The sequence below is a fragment of the Urocitellus parryii genome, chromosome X (assembly GCF_045843805.1).
Source record: "Urocitellus parryii isolate mUroPar1 chromosome X, mUroPar1.hap1, whole genome shotgun sequence".
In the NCBI taxonomy this organism is placed as follows: domain Eukaryota; kingdom Metazoa; phylum Chordata; class Mammalia; order Rodentia; family Sciuridae; genus Urocitellus; species Urocitellus parryii.
This window is the reverse complement of record NC_135547.1, coordinates 672,497-686,453: the sequence shown is the minus strand read 5'-3', so window position 1 is coordinate 686,453 and position 13,957 is coordinate 672,497. Positions and strand designations below refer to the sequence as shown.

General features: G+C 35.7%; 1 protein-coding gene and 1 long non-coding RNA gene across 5 annotated transcripts in view; one reads left to right on the top strand and one right to left on the bottom strand.

Annotated features, from left to right (window-relative positions):
* Window positions 1–13,957, bottom strand: part of LOC113201377 (uncharacterized) — a 55,599-nt gene that overhangs the window by 2,350 nt on the left and 39,292 nt on the right. The window lies entirely within an intron of this gene.
* Window positions 1–13,957, top strand: part of Tmlhe (trimethyllysine hydroxylase, epsilon) — a 73,755-nt gene that overhangs the window by 38,872 nt on the left and 20,926 nt on the right. For 3 of the 4 annotated variants that reach the window (XM_026415064.2, XM_026415063.2, XM_026415066.2), the window contains one exon: window positions 10,693–10,869. The exons of the other annotated variant lie outside the window; for it this stretch is intronic. In XM_026415064.2, the coding sequence (XP_026270849.1) occupies window positions 10,693–10,869 (177 nt within the window). The remainder of the gene's footprint in view (window positions 1–10,692; window positions 10,870–13,957) is intronic. 4 annotated transcript variants of the gene reach the window in all.

Sequence of the window (13,957 nt, the reverse complement as noted above, 5' to 3'; positions counted from 1 at the left end):
CTCACCAGATTAATAAACTCGTGATAATGTCCTATTTATCTCAGTATCTACTATTTAAACAGCATAAATGACTTTTAGTAATTACAGAATTACAAACCATGCTAAGGTCATAAATAACACATTTGGAACAGACAAAGCAACATCAGAACAAGTCTTACATGTGACACTGCTGTTGAAATTATCAGTCAGAATTTTAGGATGTTTTCTATTTCTGGGAAGAATGTCAATGGATTTTGAAAAGAACTGTATTGAATCTGAAGATCACTTTGGGTACTTTGAACATTTTAACAATATTTTTAAAGTCTATGAACCCAGGGTATCTTTGCATTTATTTCTGTCTTCTTCAATTTTTTTCATAAATGTTATATAGTTTATGTGTACAGATCTTTGACTTCATTGTTTAAATTTATTCATAAGTATTTTATTTTTGTGGCAATTTTGGATAAGATTGCTTTCATGATTTCTTTCTCAGCAAATTCATGATTGATATATAGAAAAGCTACTGATTTTTGTATGTTGATTTTGTATCCTGCAACCTTACTGAATCCCTTATTAGTTCTATCATTTTGGTGGAGTCTTTCTGGGTTTCTGTATAAAGTCATGATTTTTTTTCTTGCTTGATTACTCTTGAATAGAAATGATAGGAGGAAATATCCTTTTATTATTAATGATCTTAGAGGAAAAGCTTTCAACCTAACTCACCTAATAGCCAAAGCAATCTTGACAAGCAAGACAAATCTAGAGATATCATATTACCTAATTTCAAAATACATTGCAAAGCTACAGTAATCAAAACAGCATGATATTGTTGTAAAAACAGACACATTGGCCAATGAAACAGGGAGCCTACAAGAATACCTACACATTCATAGTCAATTGATTTTTGACAAAGGTGCTGAGAACATATAATGGGAAAACTGAAGAGATGGAGAAGACAGGTGCAATAGTATATACCTGTAATCCCAGCTACTTAGGAGGCTGGGGTAGGAGGACTGCAAGTTCAAGAGCAGCCTGAGCAACTTAGCAAGACTCTGTCTCAAAGTAAAAAATAAAAAGGGATAGGTATGTAGCTCAGTAGTAAAGCATCCCTAAGTTCAATCCCCACATATCACACACCACAAAAAGTTAAGGGATGGAGACAGAAACACCATGCAAAGGCTGACAAAAAAAAATAGTAATAGTCATATTAACTTTAGATAAAGCAATCTTAACAAAGAAGATTATTTAGGATAAAGAGGCACATTACATAGCAATAAAGGGGTCACATCTCCAAGAGAACATGTAGAACCTGAAAACAGACCATCAAAATAATGAAGCAAAAAAATCATAGAAATAAAGAAAAACACAATTGTAGTTAAAGAATTCCCTTCTTTCTGAGTAACTGATAAATTAAGCAGGTAGAAAATCAGTAGGAGTAAGATAACCTGAACAGCACTGTCAGCCAACTTGACCTAACTGACATTTATAGAACAATCCATCCAACAACAGCAGAATACATATTGTTCTGAAGTGCACATGAAATATCCACCAAGGTTTGCCACATTATTTTTTTAATTACTTTTAGTCATTATTTTTTATTTATTATTTATTTATATGTGGTGCTGAGGATTGAACCCAGGGCCTCACACATGCTAGGCAAGCACTCTACCACTGAGCCACAACCCCAGCCCAGGTTTGCCACATTCTAAGTCAGAAAACAAAGCCCAGAAAAATTGAAAGAATCTAAAAACATACAGAGTATGTACTCTAAACACAATGTAGTCAACCTAGAAATCAATAACAGAAAAATAGAAATATCCCAAATATTTGGAAATCAAGCTATAAGCTTCTAAATAACACATGAGTAAACAGTCTCAAGGAATAATAAAATATTTTGAACTAAATGAAAATGAATATACGACTTACCAAAATTTGTAGGAAGCAGCTGAAGCAGCAGTTAGAAAGAGATATGTGGCAATAAATGCACTTATAAGAAAAGAGAAATGAAAAAAAAAAAAGAAAAGTAAAGAGAAATGGCTGAAATGAATGACCTAAGCTACTATCTTAGGAAACAAGATAAGGAAGAGCAAATTAATTTAAAGCAAAGAGAAGGAATGAAATGATGAAAATTAGACCAAGAATCAATGACATTAAAAACAGAAAAAATAAAATAAGAAAATAAATGAACCCAATACAAATTTATTTGAAAGAAATCAATAAAATTGATAAACCTCTAGCCAGGTTAACCAAGGAAAGAAGGAAGAAAAAACAAATTATCAACATTAAAAATGTTCACCATTGATCCTAAGGACATTAAAACTATAGTAAAGCAAATACTACAAAAAATTCTATGCTCACAAATTTGTCAACTTAAAGGGATCACTTCCTCCAAAGACACTACAAAGTGGACTGAATTGTGTCACCAGAAAATTTATATGTTGAAGCCCTAACCTTCCCATAGGACTGTATTGGTTGAAATAGGATCTTTAAAGGAGATGATTAAGATTAAATGAGCTCAGAATAGTGTGCTATAAAACACACAAACTATCAAAACTTATTTTAGGAGAAATAAATAACTTGAAAAGTGCTATAAATATATTTCAGATTGAATTAGTACTCAAAATATTCAAAAAATGGAAAATCAGACTCAGATGGTTTCATTGGCAAACATTACCAAACATTTAAGGAAGCAAATATCACTCATTCTATACATTCTCTTCCAGAAAATAAAATAAATGACTTGTTTTATTTTACCATCATTACCCTAATAAAATCCAGACAAGACAGTGAATGACACTCATACATTGCTGGTGGGACTGCAAATTGGTGCAACCAATCTGGAAAGCAGTATGGAGATTCCTCGGAAAACTTGGAATGGAACCACCATTTGACCCAGCTATCCCACACCTCCGTCTATATCCAAAGGACTTAAAAACAGCATGTTACAGTGACGCAGCCACATCAATGTTCACAGCAGCACAATTCACAGTAGCTAAATTGTACAACCAAACTATATGCCCTTTGGTAGATAAATGGATAAAGAAACTGTGGTATATATACACAATGAAATAATATTCAGCATTAAAAGAGAATAAAATCATGGCATTTGCAAGTAAATGGATAGATTTGGAAAACATTATACTAAATGAAGTAGGCTAATCCCAAAAAACCAAAGGCCGAATGTTTTCTCTGATAAGTGGATGCTAATCTATAATGTGGGGGGAGCATAGGCGGAATGGAGGAACTTTGGATAGGGCAAAGGGGAGGGAAGGGAAGGAGGGGGCATGGGGGTAGGAAAGATGGTGGAATGAGATGGACATCATTACCCTAGGAACATGTATGAAGCCACAAATGGTGTGACTCTATTTTGTATACAACCAGAGACATGAAAAATTGTGCTCTATATGTATACTATGGATTGAAATGCATTCTCCTGTCATGTATAACAAATATGAATAAATAATTTTTTTAAAAAAAGACAGTGAAAGAAAAGGAAACTACAGGCTGGTATTTGTCAACATACACACAAAAATCCTTGTCAGAATATTAACCAATTGAATCCAACAATAATACATCAAGACCAGGTACAGTTTGTCCTAGGAATGCAAGGATGATTCAACATTTTTTTAAAAAACTAGCTTATCCACATTGCAAAGAATGCACTTAATTCTTTATAAAATGGTGGATAGGCCATACCATTAATATTCTTCATAAGATGCTTTCCCATTCTTTGCAATATGGCTGAGCTTAGAATTTTCCAAATATTTAAGTTCTGTTTCCTTTTTCTTAACAATTTTTTCTTCTACTCATTTGTCTCATTTTCTGTTTTACTGTAAGCAGTCAGAAGGAACCAACTGTTTCTTTAATGCTTTGCTTAGAAATGTCCTCAGCTAAGTATCCAATTTTGTTGCTTTAAACCTCTGCCTTCCACAACAATTCAGCTAAGTTTTTTTCTCTTCATAAAAGGGATCATTTAGGGGGCTGGGGTTGTGGCTCAACAGTAGACCACTTGCCTAGCATGTGCGAGGCTCTGGGTTCAATCCTCAGCACCACATAAAAATAAATAAATAAAATAAAGGTATTATGTCCAACTACGATTAAAAAATAATTTTTTTTTTAAAAAAGGATCATTTAGCCAGGCACGGTGGAGCATGCTTGTAATCTCAGTGACTTGGGAGGCTGAGGCAGGAGGATCATGAGTTCAAAGCCAGCCTCAGCAAAAGCAAGGCACTAAGCAACTCAGTGAGACCCTGTCTCAAAATAAAATACAAAATAGGGCTGGGGATATGGCTCAGTGGTCGAGTGCCCCTGAGTTCAATCCCCAGTACCAAAAAAAAAAAGGGGGGGGATCATTTTTTTCTGCATTGTCCAATTAATAGCATGTTCCTCTTTTCTGAGACCTCATTAGAATGACCTTTAGCTTCCATGCTGTCAACATTGTTTATGTTTATTTATATATTCTCTAAGAAAATGGAGATTTTCTCTCAAGCTCTTCTCTTTTTCCTTTCTGAGCCATCTCTAGAATAACTTTGGTAATTTTGGCATTTTCTAGTATGTACTTCTATAGTCATTCAGCCTCACCTATTACCCAGTTCTACAGACACTTTCACATTAGGTAATTGTTATAGTAGCACCCTACTTCTCAATACCAATTTTCATGTTAGGCAAGGTTCTACAGAGAAACAGAACAGAACCAATTGAGAATATATAAACAGAGATAGTTGTATATAATTGGCTCACTCAGTTATGGAGGCTAAGAAGTATCACAGTCTTCCATTTGCAAACTAGAGACCCAGGAAAGCTGGTGATATGGTTTCAGTTCAGTCTGAAGGCCTGAGAATCAGAACCAGTGGTTAAGCTAAGATCAGGAGAACAATGTCTCAAATCAAACAGACAGAAAAGGGAGAATTCTCCCTTCCTCTGCCTATTAATTCTGTTCAGACCCTCATTTCATTGTATAATGACTATCCACATTAGGGAGGGCACTCTTTGTAAGAGTAAAGTATTGAATCAAATACTAATCACTTCTAGAAACACAGTTACAGACATACTCAGAATTAATGTTTATCCAGATACCTGAGAACCTGGCCCAGGCATGTTGACTCAAATATTAACCATTACACACACACAATTTTGCTTATCATTCTCACTTGGACTCTAGGTCAAGAATTCCAACTTTAGGACCCCATAAAATAAATAATCCTATTCCATAACAGCAGTGTACAGAATCTCAATTAACTTCAATATTGAGATCTTTAAGCATGCAATTAAGATATATCTAGAAGGCACAGATGCCTTTATAAGGTATAAGTATCATTACAGACAAAGTGACTCAAAGACCAACTGTTAGCCCATAACCAAGTGATGATGCCCCAATGGTCCACTACTCTACATGTCTCCTATAAAGCCCAAAGCTGTTAGAAAAGAAGGGCATTTTCCAAAGGCAATAATTTGCCTTTTATCTGTATGCCTTACTTAAGCAATTTTGTGTAATATTATTCTCAAGAGAGTCTGTGTTTCCTACATTTTTTTTCTGCCCATCAGTCTTACTTCTGTGTGTGTGTTGCTACACATACACACATAATGTGTAGCAACTGTAAGTGCTTGTAGCAACTGAGTTCTGACCTCCTTAAGGAGATTATTGCTATGTTTTTATTTGTTTACTGACTTGCCTGGAATAATTCTGTGGAGTCTGCATCTCCGGCAGTGTGTAGTAACTGATCTCTGATCCAGGTTTTATTTTTACTTTTTAGTTTTAACTGTAACTTCCTGGGTCTTGTTCTGGGGTCTTCATAAATCAGTGTTTCTTAGCTCGATATGATTTTCTCCATCCTTCCCACAGGGAACTGTTGGCAATGTATAGAGACATTTTGGTTGTCAAAAATGGAGAGGAAGATGCTACTGACATCTAGTGGATAGAAATCAGGGATTCTACTAAGCAGTCTATAATGCACAGGGTGGTGCCCTGTAATATATATATATATCTGCCTTGATATTCGCAATGCTGAGATTGAGAATTCTTTCAATAGCTTAGTGGCCAGACAACTATGGCTTAGCAATCATGCTTAGAAACCTTGATTCAATCATGTCTCTCCATTTGCCAACGGCTGTAGGTGTAGCTTGAGACTCACATTCAAAATTCATCCTGTCTACAAGTCTGCCCTGGTTTTTACTTTCTGCTACTCCATTATCTCCTTTGTGCATGTATAAAGCCTCATTTTCTCCCAGGGACATGTAGATAAATAGAAGCATTTCCAGTCTCTCTTTAATGTGCACACAGCCCTGCATGGGTACACAGGCTTTCAAATAGCAAGGGTGTGTGGAAGCTGGTTCAAGATCTTTTATGGTTGTCTCATTCTCTTGATCCACTTGTTAGAATTTCTCCTCTTCTAGTTTTTTGCTTGCCTCAACTAGTATGCCTTCCCATATTGTTTTCAACAACATCCAGGGCATGGTTTGTTTGTTTGTTTTCCATTCTGTTCCAAATCAAGTTAATCCCTTTGGCAGTAAAGCCACTGATTTTTCTTGAATTGCCTGTCCTTGTAGAACTGCTGTTGATAGAGCTGGTGCTAGGATACAGAGTGGGAACACCCCAGGCTAAAACATACCACATTCTCACTGTTCTTACCCAAGGTTCAGTGGTTCTTCTCAAATAAATGCTTCCTCTAAAAATAAATTTAATGTGTATATTTAAAGTATGTAACGTGGTATTATGAGATCCATATAGATAGTTAAAAGGTCATCAATTTGAAGTAAATTAGTATATCTGGTCATGTCAAATAGTTACCGATGTTGTGTATCTGTGGAAAGAGCAGCTAAAATCTACTCATTTAGCAAACTCCAAAATACAATACATTATTATTAGCTAAATCCTCATGTTGTACAGATTTCTAGACTTGTTCATCATACTTACCTGCTACTTTATATCCTTTGTCATCCATCTCCCATTTCCTTCTTCCACCCCACCCATCTTAACCACTGTTTTATTCTCTATATATTTTATTTTTTATATTCCACATAGAAGTGAGATCATTACATATTTCCTTCTGTGCTAGCTTGTTTTACTTGGCATTATGTCCTCCAGATTCGTCCATATTGTAGCAAATGGCAGGATCTCCTTTTTAAGGCTGAAAAATATTCCACGATTTTTTTTTACCCATTTGCCCATCAACAAGCACTTAAGTCATTCCCATATCATTGCTATTGTAAATAGTGCTACAATGAACATGGAAATACAGATATCTTTACAAGGTGGTGATTTCACCTCCTTTGAGTATATACCCAGAATGCAAAAGAATGAAATAAGACTCTTTAACTTGCATTATACACAAAAATCAACTCAAAATGGGTAAAAGACCTAAACATACACCTTGAAGCTATAAACTCCTAGAAGAAAAAAAACGTAGGGGGAAAGCTCCTTGATGTTGTCCTTGGAAATGATATTTTGAATACAATACCAAAAGTTCACACTACAAAAGCAAGAATAAGGCTGGATGTTGTGGCATATGCCTGTAATCCCAGAGACTTGGGTGGCTGAGGCAAGAGGATCACAAGTTCAAAACCAGCTGCAGCAACTTAGCAAGGTCCTAAGCAACTTACTGGGACCCTGTCTCAAAATAAAATAAAAAATATAAAAAGTGCTGGGGATGTGACTCAGTGGTTAAGTATCTCTGGGTTCAATCCCTGGTGTCAAAAAAAAATTTTTTTTTAAGCAGGAATAAGTAAATTTGAGTAATTAAACTAAAAAGCTTCTGCACAAAGAGAAAAATCAAAATAAAAAGGCAACATACATACTGGGGAAAATATTTGTAAAGCACATATCAGATAAGGGGGTAGTATCCACAATGTATAAAAAACTTACCACAACTCCATTGCAACAAAATATATAGCCCAATTAAAGCATGTGCAAAGAATCTGAATAGACATTTCCCCCAAAAAGGCATACAAATGACCAACAGGCATATAAAAAGATGATCAACATCAATAATCATCAGGGAAATGCAAATCAAAACTACACTGAAGTACTAACACCCATTAGGATAGCTATTATGAAAAACACAAGAGATAACAAATGCTGGTGAGGATATGGAGAAAGAATTGTTGGTGGGAATATAAATTACTACAGTCATTACAGAGAACAGTTCCTCAAAATATTAGTACTATAATAAATGCTTATTAATTTATTGTATGCCTTTGGACAATTTCCAGAATCCTACAATGATTGTTTTGACAGATTTGTCCAGTTTTATTATTGCTTTTTTGGGGGAGAAAACTTGCCAGACTTCTCACCCTGACTTTCCAGGAGCCACATCTCCAGATTCCCAAAATTATAATTCATTTTCTTTCTTTCTTTCTTTCTTTCTTTCTTTCTTTCTTTCTTTCTTTCTTTCTTTCTTTCTTTCTTTCTTTCTTTCTTTCAATTAGGTATATAAGACAGTAGAATGCATTTTGATTCATTGTACACAATTGCAGCACAACTTTACATTTCTCTGGAAGTGTAACAATATCCATCTCATTCCACCATCTTTCCTACTCCCATTCCCTAACCCCACCCCTTCTTCCCCTTTGCCCAATCAAAGTTGCTCCATTTTCCCATGCCCCCCCATTATGAATCAGCATCCACTTATCAGAGAAAACATTCAGCCTTTGATTTGGGGGGATTATCTTTACTTCACTTAGCATGATATTCTCCAACTCCATCCATTTTCCTGAAAATGCCATGATTTTATTCTCTTTTAATGCTGATATCACAGTTTCTTTATCCATTCATCTACTGAAGGACATCTGGGTTGGTTCCACAGTTTAGCTATGGTGAATTAAGCTTCTACAAATATTGATGTGGCTGCGTTACTAGTATGATATTTTTAAGTAAGTCCTTTGGGTATAGTCTGAGGAGTGGGATAGCTGGGTCAAATGCTGGTTCCATTCCCAAGTTTTCTGAAGTATCTTTATACTGCTTTCCTAAGTGGTAGCACCAATTTGCAGTCCAGCTAGCAATGTATGAGTGTGCCTTTTCCCCGCATCCTTGCCAACACTTATTGTTGCTTATATTCTTGATAATTGCCATTCTGACAGGAGTGAGATGAAATCTTTGAGTAGTTTTGATTTGCATTTCTCTAATTGCTAGAGATAATGAACATTTTTTTAAATATATTTGTTGATCGATTTTATATCTTCTTCTGAGAAGTGTCTGTTCAGTTCTTTGGCCCATTTATTGATTGGGTTATTTGGGGGTTTTTGGTGTTACGTTTTTTGAGATCTTTATATATCCTAGAGATTAGTGCTCTATCTGAGGTACATGTGGTAAATATATATTGTCTCCCATTCTGTAGGCTCTCCCTTCATGTTACTGATTGTTTTCTTTGCTGAGAAGAATCTTTTTAGTTTGAATCCATCCCATTTATTGATTCTTAATCTTACTTCTTGCACTTTAGGAATCTTGTTAAGGAAGTCATGTCCTAATTTGACATGATGAAGATTTGGTCCTACTTTTTCTTCTATTTATGCACAGGGTCTCTGTTCTAGTGCCTAGGTCCTTGATCCACTTTGAGTTGAGTTTTGTGCAGGGTGAGAGATAGGGGTTTAATTTCATTTTGCTACATATGGATTTCCAGTTTTCCCAGCAATTTTCTCCAATGTATGTTTTTGGTGCCTATGTGTAGTATGAGATAACTGTATTTATGTGGGTTTGTCTCTGTGCCAAGACTATAATTTGAAAAACAGTAGTGTAGTTGTATATGAGGCTGAACAACTCATGTTCATGTCCTAACTGTACTACCTAATTATTATATTATTTTAAAAGTTACTGAACATCTCTAACCTTTAATCTCCTTGTCTTTCAAATGAGAATAATAATATAATGAAAGTCAGTGTGAGCAGTAAAGGTATTATCCCACTGTTATAAAATGCCACTTCTTTCATGTATCATATTTTAATGTATATGTGAGTCTACTTTGGGATTCTATTCTATTCCCTTGATCTATGCATTTATTTTGTAATGATATCAGACTTCTAAAGTTTTGGTTTTATAATCTGGTATCTCATCCAATCTCCTTTTTCAAAATTATTGCTTTGTTACTTCTCAATATGAATTTTTAAATTATCTCATTCAGTACATGAAAATTTCTACTAGAATATGGATTAGAATTACTTGTAATTTGTGGGAGAATTTATTTCTTTTCATTATTGAAATTGCCCATCTGTGAGCACTGCATGTCTTCATTTAGGTTTACTTCAAATCCTTCAAGGAAATTTTATAAGATTTCTCTATAATATTCCTCCATATTTTTTATTCCCACTTTATCATTTTTATTTCTTTTATAAACTTGATTTCATTTTTATTTACTTTTTAATTGAGCAAATTGGTACATAGTAAAGTCTTTGATTTTTTGAAATTTTAACCTTGGTATAACTTCAAACTAACAGAAACATTGCTAAACTTGTTCAAGTACCTCTTTTATACCCTCTACATATTTGGCCATATTTCTGGGCTTTTTTGTATTCTTCCATTGTTTTACCTATTTCTATACCAACATAACACTATGTTAATTATGGAAATTCTGTAGTATATTTTAATAACTTGGCAAGGAGTTAATCTCCTTATTACTCTTATTTGTTTCTTTGGAGAAGTCTTTTTGAAGGAAGGTTTTTAGCTACTGATTTTGTTTAGCTTCCCTAAATAAATACTTCTGATAAATGTGATCTTTTTCTTAGAATTGCAATATGCTGACACTGTGATGCGCTTTGATTATGTCTGGCTTCGAGACCACTGCCGCTCAGCATCTTGCTACAACTCTAAGACTCACCAGCGCAGCCTGGACACTGCCAGTGTGGATTTATGTATCAAGCCAAAGATCATTCGTCAGGAAGAGACCACACTCTTTTTCACTTGTAAGTGGTGAGGAAACCTCCTTGGAATATTCTTTTTAAAAATAATTATTTTTTATTGTTGTATTATAATTATACATAATAGTGGGATTCATTTTGACATATTATATGTATATAACATAATTTGATCAGTCTCATTTCCCAGTATCTTCCCTTTCCCTCCACTCCACCCTCCTTCTTGATCTTCTTCTACTCTGTTAGTCTTCCTTCTATTTTCTTGAGATCCCCCTTTATATTCCTTTCACCCTTCTCTCCCTCTGGCCTCCAATATGAGAGAAAACATTTGACCCTTGACTTTCTGAGTCTGGTTTATTTCACTTTGCACAATGTTCTCCAGTTCCATCTATTTACCAGCAAATGATATCATTTCATTCTTTTTTGTAGCTGAGTAAAACTCCATTGTGTATATACACACCACAATTTCTTTATTCATTTGTCTGTATATGGACATACGGGCTGATTCCATAAGTTGGCAACTGAACTGTGCTGCTATAAACATTGGTATGCATGTATCACTATAGTATGCTGATTTTAGTTTTTTTGAACTGGGATAGCTGGGTCATGTGGTGGTTCCATTCCTCGTCTTTTGGCGAATCCCCATACTGACTTTCAAAATGAGTGTATTAATTTGCAGTCTCACCAACAGTTTATAAGTGTACCTTTTCCTCCACATCCTCACCAGCATTTGTTATTTGTATTCTTGATGACTGCCATTCTAACTTGGGTGAGATGAAATCGTAATTTCACTGTAGTGTGGTTTTTATTTGCATTGCCCTGATTGTTAAGGATGTTGAACACTTTTAAATATATTTGTTGGCCATTTGTATTTCTTCTTTTGAGAAATGTCTTTTTAGTTTATTTTCCTATTTATTGATTTGTTCATTTATCTTGTGGAATTAAATTTTAAGTTCTTTATATGTTCTTGATATTAATCCCTGTCAGAAGAGCAGCTGTCAAAGATTTTCACCCATTCATTAGGCTCTCTATTCATGATCTTGTTTCCTTTGCTGTGCAGAAGCTTTTTAATGTGATGCCTGTTCTAGTTTGGAAGTGAGGTGTTCCCCAAAAGCTCCTGTGTTAATGAAGGAATATTTGGAGCTAAAATGATTGGATTATGATAGCTATAACCTCAGTCTGTCCTAGTTTGAATGAACCGACTAGGTGGTAACAACTTCAGGCAGATGGGCTACAGCTAGAGGAGGTGGAAGGGTGCATACATACCCTGGAAGGGTGCATCTTTCCTGTGTCCCCTTCCCACCTCTCTTTCTACTACCTGACCTCATCATGAGCTGAAAATCTTTTCTTTGATGGGGACTTATCCCATGTTGTACTGCTTCACTTTGGGCCCAGAGCAATGGAATTAGCCATTTATAGACTGAGACCTCTGCAACCCTAGCTCTGAATAAACTTTTGCTCCTCTAACTTTTCTTATCAGGTCTTACAGTCACAGCAACAAAAGTTGACTACACAGAAATTGGTACCAGTACTTGGAGTGGTGCTGCTGCTGTGACTAACCTAACCATGTGGTTCAAAAGTCTTTGGAGCTGGTTTGTAGGAGGAATTTTGAAGTTTAGAGGTGCAAGTTAGAAAATCTTTAGAATGATATAAGCAGAGCTTAATCAGTGATTCTGCTGGGAGCTCAGAAGACCAGAATGGCAATAGGAATGTGTGTGGGCTATGCTCATGAGGTTTCAGAGGAAAGTGAAGATTCTGTTGGAAATTGGACTATAGGCCATTTGTGTTATCTTCTGGGAAGGAACTTGGCTACATTTTTCCATATCCTCAGACTTTATGTGAGGTTGAATTTAAAGGTAATGGACTAATTAATCCAGTGAAAATAATTTCAAGGCAATGCATTATTTGATCAGTGGTATGGATGGTTTGGATATTGTTGATAGCTTTTAGCCAGGTTTACTGTGAGAATTTGGAGAGAAAACAGAGCTAAAGGATTTTAAAAACTTGCAGTTTGACCATAAAATATTTATAAAATGGACCCAGGAAAGTGTCCTTGTTAAAGAGATTACAGATCTTAAATTGATACAGAGTACTTTGGACAGAGATAATAGAAAAGATGCCTTGAGGGCATCTCACGAATTTTCAAAATCACACCTAAGCTCCAGTGTACAAAAGAGAAAATCCCTTTGAGAAGACATCAGGGCACATCTGGTTTCACAGTGGGACTTAGGAAGTTCTTTTACCATTCTGATCCACAAAGGTACATAGAAGTCATTGCAGCCAGGATTCCAGGGGTCCTGGTATTGTGCCAACTTGCAGTAGACAACATGTCATCCATGTGGTGCTGGTTCTGCAGGAATGTAAGATGCTATAGAGTTAAGGTATCATGCAGGTTTCCACCAAGATTTCGAAAGAAAGCCTGGGAGGCCAGACACAGTGCAGCAGGATCAGAGTCCCTGTAGGTTGCCCCTCAGAGGACCATGCATGAGCTGTGAAAGTGAGGACAAAGCTGGAATGGAGACCCCAGTAATTAAGAGATGCCAACTGTGTGGACTGTCAACCAAGAAAAGCTGCTAACTGTGGAGACAGCCAGGCTAAAAGAGATACCAGAGGTACTTCAACCAGCAAGGCCAAAAAGTTAGGGCTACCCAACCTCTTTGGAGAGCACATCTCAGTCTTGTGTCCTAAATATTGTATGCAAAGTTTCAGGAAGAGTTCTGGATCTTTTTTTCTATTTTTGTAAAGAATGTCATTGGTATTTTGATAGGGATTGCATTTAATATGTATATTGTTTCACATAATATAGACATTTTAACAAAATTATTTATTCCAATCCATGAACATGGAATAAAGCAGGAAGAATCACTTCCTTAAATAAAACTACAGAAATCAAAGCACATGTATGAAGATTCGAATTGGGTGTCAACATATTTTATATACAAACAGAGATATGAAAAATTGTGGTATATATGTGTAATAAGAACTGTAATGCGGGGATGGGGTTGTGGCTCAGTGGTAAAGCGCTTGCCTAGTGCCGCAGTCTGTCTGGGCACAATTCAGGAGCCACTTGTCAAAAGAAACTAACTTTATTTTTAGAACTACAAACGCCAAGCAAAACAGCTCCTCAGGAAAAACC